This window comes from Apteryx mantelli, chromosome 9 (genome assembly GCF_036417845.1).
Source record: "Apteryx mantelli isolate bAptMan1 chromosome 9, bAptMan1.hap1, whole genome shotgun sequence".
NCBI classification, from domain to species: domain Eukaryota; kingdom Metazoa; phylum Chordata; class Aves; order Apterygiformes; family Apterygidae; genus Apteryx; species Apteryx mantelli.
The window spans coordinates 19,264,606-19,284,150 of record NC_089986.1 but is presented as its reverse complement, the minus strand read 5'-3'; the positions used below and the strand labels follow the sequence as shown (position 1 = coordinate 19,284,150).

Here is a 19,545-nt window from a genome sequence, read left to right as displayed (position 1 = left end):
ACTTTCCTTGATGTTGCTGATGAAGAAACTTCTTAGAGTAGTTGACTTCCATTGTTAGAGTTGTATATTTGATAAGAGATATTTGCTATTTTATAAGTCCATAACAGTGGTTACTTAAGTGTTTTAAACCAAAGGCAGTTCTTACTGACATTTTTAAGATACTCTAACAATCAAATTCAGTAATTAAGAGGTCAAATATTACTACTCTGAAAGTACTGATTAATTAATTTACCATTTGCCATTGACTAGACTTAAGACCTGAGCATTAAAAACAGTGTTTGTAATAGTATCTGGAGGGTGTATTCAACTTCCACTGAGTTCACTTAGGTTGCCTACCTAAGTTCTACAAGATAAGGCACTGCAGTCTTTAAAATTATGTAAATGATTAGCTCTGTCTAATCAAAAACATTAAAAAATTACTGATTGCAAGTGTCATTAAATGACCACTAGAAAACACTGATTTTCTTCAGCTTGTCTCATTTTCCTCAGTGCTTGTGGGAAGTTCTATTTTTTTTAATGCATGCTTTATAAAGCTTTTTTCCAGCAAAAAATGGTAATGTTTATTTTTATGTAATATCAATTTTTTACCATTTTTCTTTCCTCTGGCCATGTATTCAAACCAATATCAATATTCAAGCCAGTAAGAAACAAATCTCTATTTAAAATATATGCTTCATATATGATACAGGCATAGACCTTTTAGGCAACTGTGACCTTGTACTTTAGTTTATAATTTACTTGTTACAGTTAGTCAGTGATGTTCTTCCTGCTTGTTCTGTAAAGTTCCCAATGTTTTACCTGAAAATTTCACTTTCAACATATGCCATATGTATCTTTGAACCAGATTCAGTTAAGGTAGGTCCCTTAAGTTCAGGGCTGAGGTTCTGTAGGCATTTAGGTAAACATTTTTTTTTAAACATCAAGAATGAAATATGAATTTTATAAATCATTTAAAACTGTAAATAAGGGGGGTCTTATTCTATTTCTTTATACAGACAAAAGCATAGCAGTATTTTAAATCTTAAAAGATATTTGCTAATTTATTTTAAGAATATCTTGTTTTGTAACTATATACCAATATTCCTGAAGTGTTTGATGATGACAGATCTTTAGGTAAAAATTTGCTCTTCAAACACTTAAGCACATTCACTCTTTGTGAATATTTCCATTTAGGTCAATGACAAACTCCAATTTTCTCATGGGCATAAAACACTGTATTCACAAAATTTCTGTTCTGTGTAATAAAACACCATAAACCATAGGGATTTTTTAGATGATTTTAAAGAACTATAGCATATGAGCAAAGCTACTAAGCAATAGACCCTCTTTTCTCACTTTCTGTCAATTTACCACCAGTTAATTTTTTTGTTAGTTTGTGCTCTCATAACTAATTCAGGCAGTTTCAGGTTAGGAAACTAGAACCCATGCTAGCCAGTATGGACTGATTGCATATTAATTGAAATTCCTAATTTCACTCTGTTTTGTCAGCCTACCTCCACATCTCCTTGATCAACTATGCAGCGGTCCCTTCTGTTAGAAGAAATGAGAATAATCATTTTGCAGGAGAATCTTCTTTTTTTAAGTTTAAAAAATGAACTGAATTGGCAAATGAACAGAAAGTGAAATTTCAGGTAATGTAAGTTTATTCCCAGTATACAGCCCAGCAAGGAGATATATTGCAGATATCATAAGAGAACAAATTATTCATTACAGTCATATGCAAATAAAATTGTTTTTGACAGAAGACAAAGTGAAGTTCTAAGTGTAAAGGATACGTATCTTTCAAAACAAAGGAAGAAAATTGTTGCAAATCATCACTTCAGTGTGTGTGTGTGTGCATATATATATATATATATACACATATACATATATATATATATGGGTTTCACCAATAAAGGATACTTAAAATCTAGTAGCAGCATTCACACCAAGAAGACATTAAACCTGTAACTAAAGAACTGACGTCAGAGTGTCATTTACATGAATATTTTCTCCAGCAACAAAACTGATTTTAAGAAATCACTGACTGCTTGTTCACGCCACGTGGCAGTTCACTACCATCTCAGTTGTTTTAATATCAGTTTTGAGGGCCATACATACTATACAATATCACTGAACTGATCTAAGTTTTGCAGTAGTTCAGGGTTTTCTTAAGGTTTTCCTTTTTAACTCAACTCATTTCAGTGATCTATTTAAAATATGTCCCTGCCAACAGTTGTAGAAGCGCAAAACTAAGAAGCTGGTGAATTACAATATGAAACAATATAAGTCAAGGTTCAGAATCTTTTAACGAGCCTTGCAACTATAAAAAAGGTCTGTATAACTATACTGTTTCCTGCTGAACTGCCTGCCAAGATCTGTTCAATTTATTTGAAGAGTATCAATTTTATTTTAGAGAATTTCAGCAGCATGTATCAGTACTAAACTAAGAACCCGATTTATCACGAAAAGAACTTTTATAAAGCTAACATGACAAAAAGAACTACAAAGTGATTTTTATTTGATATTTGAAAATTAACATCAGCTTCACCTCCCAAAGCTGAGAAAAGTATGTTTTGTAGCATCATACAAAACATTCCATGCTGATCATCTGGTGCTTAGTGTTGTTTAAGACAATTCATTTAAAGATTTTAAATGGTCTTTAGCTTTTCCTGCTTTGTATTATCTAATTCTCCAGCAAGTAAACATTAAAAAAGCAATTAGTCTTAGCCAGTTCATGCTGTACTTGTATATAGCGACACAGCTGATCATAATTTAATGGTTTTTTGTTCTGAAATTAATTTTAGCAAAACTTAACATGTTATACTCTAGTTCTTTCTAAAATGATATTTGGTCTCTGTTTCTTTAGTATTGGTTATGGAGGGTAAACATTTCCCACAGAAAGAATCAAAAAAACGATACAAAATTGTACAATATGTCTAATTGTGTAATGCAGCCAGGAACTTCAAATTGTTTCTGGAATCATTTTCCAGTCTGGGAAATCCTTGGTGAAATGCTTCAACTGTAAGGCATCAAACTATGAGGCAGGTTTAAGAAACTGAATATGCCATAACAAAATATTATTTTCTCTCTTATACTTTAGGTATTATGTTAGAGATTTCTTAAAGGAGCTGTTGTGCATGTAAATAAATTATTTCTGTATCATAAAAGACTGCAGACTAGAACCAGACCAAAGTTAGCTTTCCAAAGCATAACTTTGAAAATACAGAAAGTATTCCTACTCATCTCAGATGTCTCTGTACCTGCCAGGGATACAATCAGCAGCTCTAGGTCAGTTAAGTCAAATATAGCAATTTACATTGGATCTGGCCCATCCTAATATAGCTAAATCTCAGTAAGCAAAATTAGAAGACACTCTGTGCACAGGTCCAAATTCCATTCTCAATTATATCAGTATAAATCATGAATAACTGCTCAAGTAGTTGAACTGAAATCAGAATTTCAAAAATCACCCCATCTGAATGTGGCAACTAGTGTATGTGGAACTAATGTAATAGAGCATCAGACTTTGCTGCTCATCATTTCTGTTGAAGAATCAAATTAATATTTTCCATTCATTCCCTGGTTTTGCTTTTATGTTTGTTTTACTTTAGATGCATTAAGTGTCAGAGCATTTTTAATGCAGCCTGTATATTGAGGATGGCTACCTTATTATGCAGATGATACTTAAAAAAAAATAAAATATAAGAATCCTTGAAGTAGAGAACCCTTTCAGAAAAATATAAGAATTCTTTTTCAATTTTTCATCGCAGAAATAGTAATTTTAATACATTAAATTAATTGAATTATTGTACTAGTATTTCGGTGGTACTAACTAGCCAGGTAAGAAATACCATCATCTTCTCATACTCAGTAACTAATCTTTTACCAGCTAGCACACATAGTAGGAAGGATTTTTGTACATCATTCATACCCAGATCAGATTCTCTTCTAGGACTTGTGTAAATCCAGAGTAACTGCATTGCAGTCAATGGAGTTTCACCAGTGTGTAGTGGTAAAAAGTTAAGAGAATCAAGTGTCAAGGTTTCTACCACTGTTCAGATTTTAAAAGACCGGTAGTGTGCTTCTAATTCTATATTTGTTCTAAAGTAAAAAAATTTTAACTCATTTTAAAAGCATATATCTAATAATTTATTAGCATTTTGGAGCATGTTTTGTTTTCACTTTAGTACAGCTCAATGTGACTGGTTCCATAAGAAGAACAGCTTTATACTGCCACTGGAAACATAAAAACAAGAAATTCTGTAGAAAAAACATCTGTACCATTGTTCTATACTTGTGCCTCTTCTGTAGATTTTTCTCTTGGTTGTTTCTTTTGAATACAAGGTTGGATAAGTAAAAATATTATTCCCACCATGTATAGCAAGCCACATATGTAAAAAGAAAAATCATATTTTTGTGTGATGTCATAGATCCAACCTGCAAAATAAGGACAAAATATGTTCATTACAAAGCTTGAGAACAAGAAAAATTGCATGGGAATATATGAACAATATTGCACATTTCTCTCATGACATTTCAGTCAAATTGTTGTTCTTCTTGTGGAAAAAAGAGGTGGTGATTGTGTCCTCCTCTAGATGCTACAAATAGAAATGTATTAACAAAATCTGTTGTTCATTCACCACAACCTAGAACTAGTACAAAACCTACCCCATCATTTAAGTATTTTGGAAGTCTTAAAAAGGGACTTACGTCTTTGTGTCCTCCAGGGTCCTGAGAAACCAAGCAATGATGTTATCTTTAAAGCTATACATTTTTTCAGATATATGAGTATAATAGATCTGACATTTTGGAATCTCAAACCAATTATTTATTCCACCCCACTATTGTAAAATGCCTGATGCTACTTCTGTATTATGCAGGTTAGATTGAATGCTGTGCCTTGTGCAAGCAAACACATTCCCAATAGCTTTCTCAAGAACTCAGATACAGATAAATGCTTTTTCAAAAGATATAATCTCAGTACTGTGATGACTCTCATTTCAACCTTAATTCCTTGGCAAATGCAGAACTACCTTAAAATTATTTCAGAAAGGTTTGAAAACACAAAATAGCAAAATTCCCTCATGCCATGCTGGTTGCATTGCAATGTAATCTTAAGATCAGAAGCTTATTTTACACCAAATAATTTCATCCTATTTGCTTCATTACTAAAGACCAAATACAAAGATATGTTCAGCATAGACTGAGAAGTGCTAAAAAAGTGTGTAATTGAGTAAAACATTGCTGCTTTTCAATGGATACTGAATGAGCTTTCTTCTAAATCATTTTAGCTATCTCAGTGGTGCAAAGAGAAAGATAACTGTTGTGCTGCTAATAGCTTTAGGTCAGCCTAGTGCCATCCCTTGCTGACCATGACCATTACTTATAAGGCTTCTTAATGCTTTTCTTTTTTTGATTTACAGGTCCGTAAAAGCTCACCATAGTCTGGCTATGGTACTGACAATCAGTATGTATTTCCGTCCTGTACTTCCCTGCCTCTTTCTATGGGTAAACTTGTAATGAATGTTTGTTTCAACATAAGAGACTTTAGGGATGACATGACATACGCTTCTTCCTTCTGCTGTGGATGGCAGTAAAGATATTACGGGCAGTGCAGCCCCAAAAATAGATATTGCTGGCTGAAGGAAAGCCAAAGCCAGTTCAGCTGGAAATAAGTTGGATCAACACATCCGTTGGCACCTTAAAGTGGTGAAGCCCAAACACAGTTTATAGTTCTTGGGGGTAATAGTATGGTACCAATACCCGCCTACCCTGAAAACTGTCTAGCCATCATTTTCTCATCTAGATATGGGCATGAGCATGTATGTGAATATAGTGCATATACTACACAAAACACATAATAATAGGTTAACCTGTTCTAAACTTTTTAAAAAGTATGTGATAATATTTGAAAGAAACATACCATTGAAAGGATAGTTTGTAATACATATGGGTTATTTGCAAGGATGGTAATTTGTAATGCGTGAATAGCCAGCAAATGTAATCTGTAAATATGTACAATGTAAAGATGGAGGTTACAGTCCACTCTGGAGCAGGTGTAATTTTGTTAAGTACACATGTTTGTAATGTAAGAAAGATAAATAATATAGACAGTCATGTGGTTATATAATACAAACATCTGCTGGTTAGAAATTTGAACTTTTTACCTGCAAAGGGTGGTCCAAGCAATGCAGATATTCCATTGGCACAAATGATGATGCCATAGGCATTTGCAAGGTGTTTAGTTCCAACTAAATCTTCAGTCACAACAGGCATTAGAGAAAAATAGCCACTAGAAAATCCTATTAGAGCGCAAATCACAGCCAGACTAATGTATGTTTGCATTAATGGCAAAATAAGAATACAGGCGACCAGGGTAAAGTTAGCCATGAGGAAGACATTCCAAGTGCTGATGCAAGGTAAATCAGAGATGATTCCAAGGATCACTTTACCAAATATATGAACAATGGCTATAATTGATGTCAAAGGAAATATATTATTCTGACTTGATAAATTGTACTGCTTGACTATTTCTGGAAGATGAATAAAGGGAATGACAAAGCTGCTATAGGCAAACAAAGCCCAAACTATAAAGGCCACAAACACTCTATTGGTAAACAGTGATGCAGCTCCAAAGTAACTGGAGTACCATATTCCAAACCCCTTCCTGACTGTAACTGTCAGCTGGCTCACTGTCTTAAGAATGCACAGTCCGTACATATTCTTTCCACTTCTAGATTTACCTCCACTTTCTATGCGCTGAACACTGTCAAGCACTTCTTCATTTGTTGCCTCTTCTTTTTTTTCCTGTTCTTCATTTAAGACTCCATTAGATTTTATAGTTTCTGTGGAATGGGACAGAGCTTTTGCGTGATTAACTTCACTATTATTTCTCACAACATACTTTTCATTAACAACCTCTTTGGGAGAAAGTGGTCTCATGAGTGCCCCACAGACACAAAGGTTCAGAGAGATCGCTCCCTGGATGAACATTGCGTTCCTCCATCCAAATTCCACACACAGATACTTCAGTAAAGCAGTCATTAAGAAAGCTCCAAACCCTGTTCCTGTTGTACTGAGTCCTTGTGCAAGTGCTCTTCTCTTCTGAAAATACTGTCCCACCATGACCACTGCAGGTAGATAAACCATGCCACTCCCAACACCTAGGAAAATAAAAGTTAAAATCATTCTGAACTTTCTGCCAGCAAGATAAAAAGCAGCAGCAAAGGTCGCATAAACAACAAACATACCGGATTTATTCCTAACTTTTGTGCAAGTAAAATAGTAAAATGAGGAATAGATAATCAATTCTTATACTAACTTCAATTTGCTATCTTGTAGCATTTTCCAAAATTCGAGATATTCATTCCAGTGAGATACAGTACTGCTATTTAACTGCTGGAAAAACTGAAACGCACTGAAGATGAAACGTGTATCTCAGTTCACTGTGACATCACCGGAAAGCACCAAAAATCCCACAATAAGTCAGTAACAGTTAAATACGGAGACAAACATAAATAAACCCTATTTTGAAATATGTGTATTTATAATACTTGCATCTGATTGTATCAGTGATCAGAAATTGTTTAGGGTCACGTGTTGTTGCTTTTGCTTAAGTTCACCAGCAGTGAAAATCTACAGCTGATTTCTCTCCCTGCTTTGTAATTATTGAGCCACAGTGACAACGAGACCCGTTTCACGAGTGAGCAAGTGGGTTTCTCACCATGATGGGACCTTGGGGAGCGTTCAGGTTTCTCTTTGGACACTCCTGAGCTAAGGAAATATAAGGAGTGGCCACACAGTTGCAAATGTGACTCAGTAATCCTCAATGATAAACAATTATTAATATTTAATGATATTTATTATTAATAAGTAATAGTATTAATAGTATTTATTAATAATAAAGATGATAAATCCTTAATAATCTGATTCAATAATCAAAAGGCATATTCTTAAAAGGCATATCTTGAATTTTGTAGGAAGTCTATCACTTGTAATTAGAAAACAGGATATTAATGATACTTATTTCAAGTAGAAAGTTTTGAGAGTCCTGCAAACACATCATTAATTTGCCAGCTTGTAACAGATGCACATTTTTTCTCACAGCAAATCTCTGACATTTATGGAGGACAAGAGTAATGGTATATGAATAAAATGTTTTCAAATTCACTGTGATCATAATTTAAAACACTGTTTTAGGCTTAAAAGTTTCCCTAAAGAGCTAATAACTAAGCTACACGGTACCCTGCAGGCAAATCTGACAACGAAGGGCTGTCATTCTAGCGAAGTCTGAAAAAACACCTCAAAATCATTCCAATGTACAGTGGTCAGAGTTGATCTGTTTTGCCCGCTGGAAGCATTTACTTCTTTGCTATGCAAATACATTATCAGGTTTTATTTGGCACAAACTTTCCCTCACCAAATCCAGCCAAACTTTTAAGGGATGTCTCTGCCCTCTGAGAGACTCCAGATTGGCCTGTCGCTACTGATCTTTGCAAGACCGTGAAAAACCAGCTCTGCAGTCTCCTAGTTTCCCACTGCCCAGGCTCCTACCGGCATGAATATTTACTGCACTGCCCTGAACTCCTGAGAAATAAGAAATCCTATAAATTGTTATATGTTATTTTTTTTATTCGGTGGGCTACATAGCGAGATGGGAGCTAGCTACGTGTGAACGCATGCTACGTCTGCATGCAACTCTGGGGCCACAGGCTTCTCCGCTCCGTTTCCTTCGCGGCTCGACGCTTTTGCTCATAGCGGGAGTGGGCCGCGCTCGGCCCCGCCACGGGGCCTGGGGACGTTTTGCCGGGACAAGGGGGTCTCCCGGCAGCGGCAGCCGGTGCCGGGCAGAGACCGGGCCGGGCGGCGCGGGGCAGGCAGCTCCTCGGCGCCCTCCAGGCTGCGGAGGGAGGGAGGGCGGTGGGGCCGGCCGGGCCTGGGCCTCCCACGCCGCGGTGGGCCTGGCGGCCGGGGGCAGGAGCCGGAGGAGCTGGGGGAGAGGAGCCCTGCTGAGGCGACCGCGCTCGGGAGAGGGAGTGCGGGGCGACAACGGGTCTGCAGCGGGAGGCAGCGGGCCTGAGGGAAGCGACGGTGAGAGGAGAGGATGGTGAGGGAGAGGATGTGAATGAGGGAGAGGACAGTGAGGGAGGGGACGGTGAGGGGAGAGGATGGTGAGGGAGAGGATGTGAATGAGGGAGAGGACAGTGAGGGAGGGGACAGTGAGAGGAGAGGATGGTGAGAGGAGAGGATGGTGAGGGAGGGAGAGGATGGTGAGGGAGAGGACGTGAATGAGGGAGAGGACAGTGAGTGAGGGGACGGTGAGAGGAGAGGATGGTGAGGGAGGGAGAGGATGGTGAGGGAGAGGACATGAATGAGGGAGAGGACAGTGAGGGAGGGGACGGTGAGAGGAGAGGATGGTGAGAGGAGAGGATGGTGAGGGAGGGGACGGTGAGGGAGGGGACAGTGAGGGAGGGGACAGTGAGAGGAGAGGATGGTGAGGGAGGGAGAGGATGGTGAGGGAGAGGACGTGAATGAGGGAGAGGACAGTGAGGGAGGGGACGGTGAGAGGAGAGGATGGTGAGAGGAGAGGATGGTGAGGGAGGGGACGGTGAGGGAGGGGACAGTGAGGGAGGGGACAGTGAGAGGAGAGGATGGTGAGGGAGGGAGAGGATGGTGAGGGAGAGGACAGTGAGGGAGGGGACGGTGAGAGGAGAGGATGGTGAGGGAGGGGAGCGTGAGGGAGGGAGAGGATGGTGAGGGAGAGGATGGTGAGGGAGGGGATGGTGAGGGAGGGGAGCGTGAGGGAGGGAGAGGATGGTGAGGGAGAGGATGGTGAGGGAGGGGACAGTGAGAGAGGGGAGCGTGAGGGAGGGCATGGTGAGGGAGGGAACGGTGAGGGAGGGGAGCATGAGGGAGGGGAGCATGAAGGAGAGGATGGTGAGGGAGGGCATGGTGAGGGAGGGAACGATGAGGGAGGGGAGCATGAGGGAGGGGAGCATGAAGGAGAGGATGGTGAGGGAGAGGATGGTGAATGAGGGGACAGTGCATGAGGAGACGAGAGGAGAGGACAGTGAGTGAGAGGAAGGTGAGTGAGGGGACGGTGGAGGGGGGGACAGTGGGGACAGTGAGGGGACGATGAGGGAGGGGACGGTGCCTGGAAGCCTCTCAGAGATGGAGGCAACACCTCAGGCACCTCTACACCGGTTTTCTGCCCAGAATTACTCTGGCGCTAGCATCTCACTTTTGCATCTCATGTGAAAATTTGCCTCATATTTTTCTGAAAACCTAGTTTTTTACCTTACTTTTTAAATTCTCTACATATTCTCTGCCTTTTTGTCCATTTTTTTTGGTATGCTCTTTCTGAAAAGCAGCAAGGGTTGAGAGAAAGAGAGTGTGTTGATTCCTGTCTGCCTCAATACAGTGCATGTAGGTGTAAACAGAAATTGCCAAAGGGCAGAACCTTGCCTGTAATTGTTGTTCTTTGCCCTGGAATTTACAGTACGCTCATTTAAAAAAGTAAACGACAGTCATAACTGTGATCCTTGTTAGACTCAATTCTTGTCTATTCAGAGAACTATTAAAAAATTACATATAGAAAATCTGCAGGATTCTGTGAAATTCTGCTCAAGGGTTTTTTGAGGGCATTGGAGGGTCTGGAAGCTATTACCAAAATTACAGACAGTTTTTTTTCATAGTGATTCTGTCATATAAAACATGGATACCATGCTTCATTTGCAAATGTAACTGGCCATATTATCTGTGGAGTGGATAATATTTTAAAGCTCTTTGAGCTCAATGTTTCTCAGGTAATAATTAAAGGCCAAATTTTATTTTTCTTATTTGGAACATTTAACATTTTTGATTCATATCTATTAATAGTTTCTTTTTCCAGAAAGGAACCATGAGTAATAGAGACTACAGCAGGCTGCAAAAATCAGTAAAACAGTTATTTAGTGATGGTTACAGCTATTAAGCAACAGTGTGACATAACCAAATAATCAAGTCCTCCAACAAACCTTCAAAAGGAAATTATGTTACCTGTTTCTCCCACCTCTCTCTCACAAGTCTGTAGCAAAATTTGTTGTTATTTATTAGTGGTTATTGATCTAATCTGAATAAGCTTTATTAGAGACTACATATGAAAAAAGACTGCGTGCACTGTCCTGATTCGAGCAGATCAAATCTACCAACAAGGATTCAGAAGAGGAAACAGACACAATAACCTCTTTGCAAAAAAGACATGCTTATCTATTTAGTTTCTTTTTTCATTAAAAACATAGACGTTACACCCTTTAAAATGGGTTTTGAAACAGCACATATCACATTTCAGTATTTCATTAATGTGGAGCAGCTCCTGTAGAAAATATTAGCTGTTTCTTTAAACGACAAAGAGAGGAGTTAGCTATATATACAGTTCAAAAGTATTTTAACATCTTTGAATTGTACTTTTTAGAATTTTGGTTACAATAATTTTTCTGTCATCTAATATATTCATTTGGGAGAAACTGATAAAAATATCATCTTCACATGGTAGATTTTCATGACAACAAAAGCCACTGGGTCTGATCCACTGATTTAATACAGAAGTTTTCTGGAAAGATAACAGGCTGTAAAAAGTGTGAAAGAAAAGCTGGAATAACTCCACTGAAATGAAAGGTGTCTATTATGCCTATAATTAGAGTGGAATGCCAGATCATCTGAGAGCTGAATAAGCTAAAAACAAACATTAAGTTACATTCCATAATTAAATCTTCTTTTTTTAATTGGGAAAAATGATACAGGAACCAGTTTAACTTCTCTCTTTTGCTCACCAGATGATAACTTCCAAAAGGCATTAAAAACAATTAAAAGAACTTTCAAATGTTAATACAGCTTACCAGCTGTCACTCCAAATGTAATGAAGAGGTAGTGCACATTTGAGGCATAGGCACTCAGTATCCAGCCTAGGGCATTTAGTATCCCTCCAATTATTGCTGTCCTGCGGCACCCACACATGCTAATGAATAAACCAATGAAAGGACCTGTTAAATGACATGAAAAAATTGTTATTTATTTAAATATCTATTTACACTCTTTAATATTTTTTCATGTGAAGATTCTTATCTTATTACATGCTTTAAACAAAATGTTAAACATCAGTTTAGTCATGCAATTCAGTTTATTTTCCCTATTACTGTTCAAAATTGTGGAAAGAAAAATTCAACCAATCAACTATACTTTACATATAACTAGAAAGTAAGCCTTTTCAGTTCATATTCACTGGAATATTTTAGGTAGACCTGAGCTCAACTTACTCAAAATTAATTTAGAGAGAAGTGGGGGGGGGGTGTCTGTGTGTCTGTGTATACACACACACATATATACACACCTCTATAGATTTTATTTTGGGTTGATACAACCACAATTTAAAAAATACATTTTAGTTCAGCTGGCAAACTAAAATACAAATTAGTTCACTGTCTAAATTCAACATATGACTCCTTCCCAAATAGAGTACAAAGAGGACTACAAACATCCCAGATGATCTGTTTTCTTCAGTTTACTGAGGCCTTGAAGTCACCAGCATCCTTCCCTGCTTGTGTTGACTCCTGGTCTAATTGCTTTTTCTACCATCTTCCCTGCTGTTTCCTGTCTCCCTCTAACTAAAATTTGTCCCTCTCTCTAAAATTTGTCCTGGTGACTTTAAAAAGGCAACTCAGGAGAACTTGCTTAGCTTCACTAATAAATATGAAAACTGCAAAAAAATATTTGAGGGCTCTGAGTGGCAAACATATTCTAAAAATCTATGTAGTTCAGAAATTATGCTGGAACATACCTACAATAAGTGTAATTCCCATGCTAAGGGAGCTAACCCATGCTGTTAAGCCTCGACTTTGATTAAATTCTTCCAGCCATTCCATGTTGAGTATTCCAAGGGCCATTTGGGACCCCATGATAAGAATGTGTACAAGGAAAGAGGAAAGTACAATCATCCAAGCCCATCCTCCATCGACGTTTGGATTAGGCTGAACTGTCTTACTTCCATCTTTTGAGTCATCTCCAAAATCATATCCAATATCCTCTCGACTAGTATACATTTTCTCCACGGTATTCTGAAAAAAATACAATACCTTCAAAATTAGTATGAAATGATCAGATTCTGTAGTTTGGTTATAGTGAATAAGATAAATCACAACCATATTTCACCATTATATTTTAGTGCAATTCTCAGTTGATTACTGGGTTTTCATTGTTCAAATGTAAAATGCTTAGAAAACTCTCTAATTTATGCATTTCTTTACATTTCTTATTATCATGGCTGTCTATGTAGGAATACTTAGGGGTTTACAGGAGGTTGCATCATTTCCATCATGATATATTTACTTACTTGTATATGGCTGAGTGCGCTTACTCTTCATGGGTTGTCTGTGGTTACAAAGTAAGACTGGTCTCTAGATGTGTATTTCTTCTTCTGTATCACCTCTGCTATCCCACTTAGATCATGTGCTTTTGTGTTCAAGTTGATAAAGCTTGGAATAAAAAAGGAGATGATGAACAGGCAGGTAGATGAAGTTACCATATTTTTTCAGAGGAAACCAGTTTTGAGATGTATTTCTTCTTCAGTAGTGGAAGGATAAGAGTCATGACAGAGAAGGAAAAAGATTATAAGATTCTTGATTTTCAGAATGCTTTGCTTATATAAATTACAAAGAAGAGATTGTTACTACCTCTCCAGCAAGTTTTAAACTTGTATCAGAGTCAATTTGACAAATAGTTTGCTATTATGCTTTCAGTTTCCATAGTATTAATCCAAATAATCCTATTAAAATCAGTGAATTCTTTCAAATGAATGCCAGTGCCTATCAAAATCAAACCAAGTGGCAGAGTTATGTGCATAGGTATGTAGAATCAGGCCATAATACCTTAATTTGGTTACTTCGATTTCTTCCATTGTTACTGCAATTGAAGATTACAACACAAAGTGAAAATAGTCTCAAAACAATTTGCAAGCAATTTTTAATTGAGTAACAGCCAAGGTGTAGAACGAAATCCTCCTTCCATCTGATTTATCCTGCAACATATTGAAATGTTACATGACCGTGGAGCACAACAGGGGTTTCCATGGAGACTAGAAATGTAATGATACAAATTACCAGAGATGGTAATTTTTTGTCTTCTTTTGGTCTCTGGAGAAATAGAAAGAGCCATCAACTTCACAACAGTCAAAAGAGAGAAGGAAACCAGCATAGAGATTAGAAGCAATGAATTTCTATTTGGTCTTCTGCAAAATTCACTTATTATAGCATTATGATTATTGAAATAGAGTTGAAATAAGAGAAATTAAATCCAATCATTAAATATATATTTATTTTCTATTCTTCAATAGATAACACATTAATGTTGTGTTAAACAAAATTAATTAATGAAATGCTAGATAGGTAAAATTCAAAAAACATAATGAAACAAATTTCACCTCAGTCAGCAATATCTTTGGGTAAAGAATAATTCACACAGAAATACTGACATCCACTGAGGGCCTATAATGTGGTGAACCATTTTAACAGAAGTCAGTTGTAACACAAGAAAAGGCACGGCAAAGAAAGAGTATTTTCTATTCTAGATTTAGGGGAGCCCTGGAAGAGGTCTCCTCTGTGCTAACCTGTGAGAAACTTCCAGTAAAATAAATTTTAAGTGTTCATTGACTACAGCTTTCAATGATGCCTAGTAAGAACTACTGAAAATGTTAGAGATTTCAGGTGCAGCTATGCCAGACTAAAGAAGGGATAAGGGACACCTCAGTGCAATCCTTTTCCCCTCCCATCTCTACTTCAGATCTGAGCTGTGAGTTCTTAGGATACTGCATCAATGAAACTAACTGGGTAACCAACAAGGTAAACTTGGGAGAAAATTCACACTAGGTGTGCCTGCATGCCTTGCAGAAGTTTCGTACAGGCAAACCTGAATTGTCCAGGAGAGAGGGCCCTTGTACAGATTTTCATCAGTGCCCCAAGAAAGATAATGCTGGTAGTGTCTGTCCAAATAATTCCAGATTCCATTAATAGGTACTAATGAAAACTCTTTAGAAAGCAGCAAAACCTCAAGATTTCTGACAGCAAACTACTTTGCATGTTTTTCTTCTGATATCTTCCTTTTAAACAAAAAGCCTTAGGAAATATTGTAGTACTGGAATTAAGTTATCAAAAATTGTTTTAAAACCTATTATGTATTCTGTGAGCCCTCAAAGGTTTGACTCATAATATAGGGCCAACTCCTCAATATTATAAATTGGTGGTGAATGGAATAACTCTGACTTTGTATTAATTGAAATTTGAGCTGTTGTCTTTAAACACATAATAATATTCTACTTCTCAAGTTATTGCCTTTCCAAACTATTTGACTTCTTTCTTACTGATACATAAACATACACAGAAGGCCTTGAAGTATTTCATACTAGTATGAAGATGGAGTCAGAGTTGATTAGCCAAAGCTACTGTTTCTTTCACAAACAACAGTGAAAAATTGCTCATATATGTAACCTGTCCAAACTGGCGGCTAGATAACTCACCTTCCAGTCAAGTGCCACGTATCCCTCCCTTGCAGTACAGGCAATTATGCGGGGCTAAGGGCAGCTTGGACAGCTGTGTTCCTCCAAGAGCACGCGGATTTGCCTCATGCACTGAACTGCAGCTACAGTATGTTTTGCTCCTGGTATAAATTTTTCATATGTGGATACTCTTTATAGGCTAAACTATCACTAGCCCCAGCTTGGCTGTTGAGGAGAGACGGGAGGACTTGTTGGCACAGTGAGGAAGCACAAGAACTGCGCACCTTTAACACTTGCCCCACCAGCAGATAATCTGGGATGGATGGGTAGTAATCCCACATGTGCCACTGAGCAGGCATACTGAAACGACTTCCTGGCATTTCCTTTTCGAAGCAAGTGGCAGAGAGAAGGGGGGTTATGCTTAGACAGCTTTTTAGACCTCTTCCAGGGTGTTTGAGGCAGGACTGTACACACGATGAGGAGAAGGGTAGCAGGGGGATAAGTCAGAGCCATGGAGGGGTGCAGACTTGCTTTTGTACATAAGAAGATAGCATTGTAAGAGCTTAATTAAAATTATATTTCATTTACCCTTTACAGGACTAATGTACCAGGAGCCATATTCCCCATTGACGTAGTTTGTATGACTATGGAGGATCTAGCCCACTCACAGGAGAGAGAAGTACTAACTGCATAAAGGTAGTAAAGATAGTGAATAATCATGTAATGGAAAATAATGGGGAATAGTGGAATGAAGGACAATTACAAGGTGTTAGACATAGTCTGCATAAGATTAGCAAAAATGTATGATGGATATTACAGTACATCTTAGATAATGGAATACAAAATTATGTAACAAAAGACTGTTCAGAGTTAAGGTTAAATGTGGAACTTCACCTTTCTCTCTCCTACTCTTGACAGTATATCTGTGCACCTGAATACTGATACTGAATACAAAATTTTTCTTCTTTGGACAGGGAATAAATACCTCTTTTATATATTTTAAGCAATTTAAATTTAAAATAATTTAAAGCAAAAATAATTGACATTGGGATCCAGAGATATGACATTCATCTTTTTTGCAACAGCAGAAAAAGTGCAAACTTACTGTCAGGATAAGCTAAGATTGATTAGATATACGTTAATGTCAGGCTTGCATCAACGCCCACAAAGCCTGGGGAAATGCATGTATTTTTCCTCTGAACAGAATTCTTGCTTATTAGTACTTTTACATGATTAACTTCCCACTAACCTCACAAGTTCAGAGTCTGCTCTGTAAATATACTCAAAAGCAGGGAAGGTCATTTCCAATAATTGCACAAACGCTCAGCCACTGGTTAGAGCAACGATTGGATGTCTGGATCCTCTCCTGACTATTGACTCAGCACCCCATAGCCTATCGCTCCAGGAGAAATGCACTTACCTACCCTCAGTCGTCTTCCCACACCACGGCACTGCCGACAACACAATATCCTGGAAGGCAGAGAAGCCCGGGGGCCTCTTTGCAACTGTGAGATCCTAGAGAAACTGCAATGAAAATGACCAAACAGCTGGTTTGTGAAGCCACATACATTTCTCTCAATGAGCAAGGTAGTGAAGCCCACTCACAATAACAGTGTTTGAATACAGCCCCTCATGAGGGGCTGAACTTGAAGATAGGAGAATCTGGTTTCTTGTTTGGTCAGCTAGAGGAGGACTAGATTTTTTTTTCAGAAAAGCTTTTTATACTGTGTAAGAACTTAGTATGCTGAGCTCCTAGAAAACTGGCCCAAAAGTTAGTGTCTACATGGATGTTGAGCTTTTTTGAAAATCTGACTCATGGGAAGAGATGAGCTATTTTAGGGACAAATGCAGGTGCAGTAAGAAGATAAAAGTTAGCAGCAAAGTTCCCTGAACCCTCAATGGAGTTAAGACTCTCTAGGGTGATGATTTAGAACTGTCTTCCAGTGTGTAATTTTTGCCTGTGTGTTTATCCTCCTTCCCCACAAATTTCTAAATGGATGAGTTTACTATTTCTAGTCTTTGTATCTGTCATTGTCTGTACTGTCCTGAACCGGAAAGAGGAAACAAGAATAGCAAAGACAGGTCATAAAAGTCATCCTTCCCCTGGAAGCCTCTCTCAGGCATTCTGCCATATCTTCCTCCTAAATCCAAAACCACTCTGATTCTTGAGTGACTCAGTCAGATGCAGCCTCAAAGGTGCAGCTCCCATCAAATAACTGCTTGTGCTAGATGGGCTTCATTGTATTTAAGAGGGGTTTAATGCAGACCTTCTAGGAGTCTGCCTATTCAATGCAGTGGAGTGAGCTGAGCAATATGAATTAGATGAGTTTCACAGATTTTGAGGCCTGTGGAACCATCTAGTCTGACCAGCTACATAATCTCAGGTCTTACTCAGAATTTTTTGCAACTAGCACAGTTTGTCGTTGAGCTGGATCATCAGAAAAACAATTGATCTTGATCTAAAAAGTCCATGTGATTAAAAACTTACATATTCTTTCTCTTCTAGTACCCAATTGCCTCAGTAGTAAAAAGTATAGAACTAAACTGTACCTTAATGCCACTTCTAATGGGTTAGTCATAAATGCTTTATAAACACTAATGAGTTTTGCTTCCCATTAAAGACACACATATACTCATTTGTCTTTTGAAGACATACATAAAAAAAACATTGTTAAAAACAGTTTGTTTTGGGTGTCTTAATTTCTGGTAGTCTAACTTCAGCTTGCTAATACGACAAGCACTTCTTTTGTCAATGACTTCGCTGGAGATGTGAACGCTAGACACTTCTGCAAATCAGAGCCCCGGTGCCTAAGCCTGCATGCCCAGCAAGGAAGAGGAAAACGGGGGTATCTTAAAACCTTTTCGGCTAATTGCTGGGGTCACACGTACGCAGGAAGCCAGTGGCATCGGGTTGCTGCTGGCTGCCCACGCGGGCTGGCGGGCGGCGGGCGCGCAGCCCCGGCGACAGCGGGAACGGGCTCAGATAAATGTTTTTCTCCTCTCGGCGCCTGGGGAATAGGCAGCTTGCACCTAGCGCTGCATCTCTCTCTCCAAAGGATACCGAGTGCTACCGGAGAAGGCTGCAGGGGAGGGGTGTAATTCCCTCTCCCGCCCCCAGACCGTAAATTTGGGGGCTTTCCGCTCTCCGCCTTGCCTAGCACTTAAATTAAGGTCTTCCGCGCAGAACAGCGTCCCGCGCCCGCCGCAGGGGGGGAAGGTGAGCGGCTTCCCGAGCAGCGCGCGGGGGGGCCCGGGGGACCCTCGCTGCCGGCGGCGGCCCCGGGCGCGGGGCGGCGGCTCCGGCGGCGCGGTGCAGCCCCGGGCACGGTGCGGCGGCGGCCCCGGCGGCAGCGGCGGCAGCGGCCCCGGCGGCAGCGGCGCCGCCCGCGGCGCACAAAGGATGACCGCTAGTTACCTCGCTGCGGCGGCGGCGGCGGCGGCGCTGCTCCCCGCCCGCCGCGGGCACGGCGGGGCCGCCCCGCGTCCGCCGCCGGCAGCGCTGCCCGCGCAGCCCCGCGCAGCCCCGCCGCCCGGCCCGGGCCCCGCGCGCCGCGCCAGCCCGCCTCTGCCGCAGGCTGCCGCCGGTGCCGGTGCCGGTGCCGGTGGCGCCCCGCCGGGTGCTCACTGCTCCCCGCCGCCCTCCCCGGCCGCGGGGCTCCACGGGCTCCGCGGCAGCCTGCGCCCGGGCGCGCTCACCTCGCCGCGCCGCGGCGTTTACTGTGCGTGGCGGCCGGCGGCCGGTGCCTGGCCTCTTGCCCCCGGGGCAGCTCGCCTGCCGCCCGGCCGCGTCTCCATTCCGTGCAATTTCAAATCTCCACGCTCTTTCATTCCTACGATACCGGCTAGTTCTGGTTTGGCGGCGGCGATTTGCAGTCCTCTCACATGCACACTCTTGTGGCTGAATGAAGTTTATTGCTGCACAGGTTATCGCTGGAAATTTACATCCGAGCGAGTTAGATGATATAATCCAATAAAAGCAGCCAGTGTCAGGATTTTAATAGCCATGGGTTTCAGTGGATTATATTAACTTCAGTGAAACT

General features: G+C 40.0%; 2 protein-coding genes across 5 annotated transcripts in view; one reads left to right on the top strand and one right to left on the bottom strand.

Moving 5' to 3' along the window:
• Positions 1–7,599, top strand: part of FBXO36 (F-box protein 36) — a 38,976-nt gene extending 31,377 nt beyond the window's left edge. Inside the window, exons 5-6 of one of the 3 annotated variants that reach the window (XR_010885038.1) lie at positions 5,406–5,449; positions 7,324–7,599. The gene's annotated coding sequence lies outside the window, so the exon portion shown is untranslated. Of the gene's footprint in view, positions 1–5,405; positions 5,497–7,323 lie in introns of those variants that run through there. The other 2 variants (XM_067301890.1, XM_067301891.1) reach the window with 2 other exon arrangements.
• Positions 4,135–19,311, bottom strand: SLC16A14 (solute carrier family 16 member 14). 2 transcript variants are annotated; one of them, XM_067301889.1, is made up of 7 exons: positions 19,202–19,311; positions 16,926–17,029; positions 13,349–13,490; positions 12,797–13,073; positions 11,859–12,002; positions 6,150–7,145; positions 4,135–4,419 (listed from the first exon to the last, which is right to left on the bottom strand). In XM_067301889.1, the coding sequence occupies exons 4-7, from the start codon at positions 13,056–13,058 to the stop codon at positions 4,271–4,273; spliced, it is 1,551 nt and encodes a 516-aa protein (XP_067157990.1). In that variant the 5' UTR covers positions 13,059–13,073; positions 13,349–13,490; positions 16,926–17,029; positions 19,202–19,311; the 3' UTR covers positions 4,135–4,270. The 2 variants fall into 2 exon arrangements, with proteins under 2 accessions (XP_067157990.1, XP_013799842.2); XM_013944388.2 differs by lacking the exon at positions 19,202–19,311 and having other exon boundaries at positions 16,926–18,125.
• Between the last annotated feature and the right edge of the window lie 234 nt (positions 19,312–19,545).

What these genes read in the sequence shown, in the direction of transcription:
- SLC16A14 (XM_067301889.1), bottom strand. Translation starts at nt 13,058, where the DNA reads ATGTATACTAGTCGAGAGGATATTGGATATGATTTTGGAGATGACTCA. An exon ending in GGGAATTACACTTATTGTAG is followed by an intron (nt 12,003 to 12,796) that starts GTATGTTCCAGC and finishes GTCATTTAACAG; the next exon opens with GTCCTTTCATTGGTTTATTC. An exon ending in GCTTGGACCACCCTTTGCAG is followed by an intron (nt 4,420 to 6,149) that starts GTAAAAAGTTCA and finishes CTTATTTTGCAG; the next exon opens with GTTGGATCTATGACATCACA.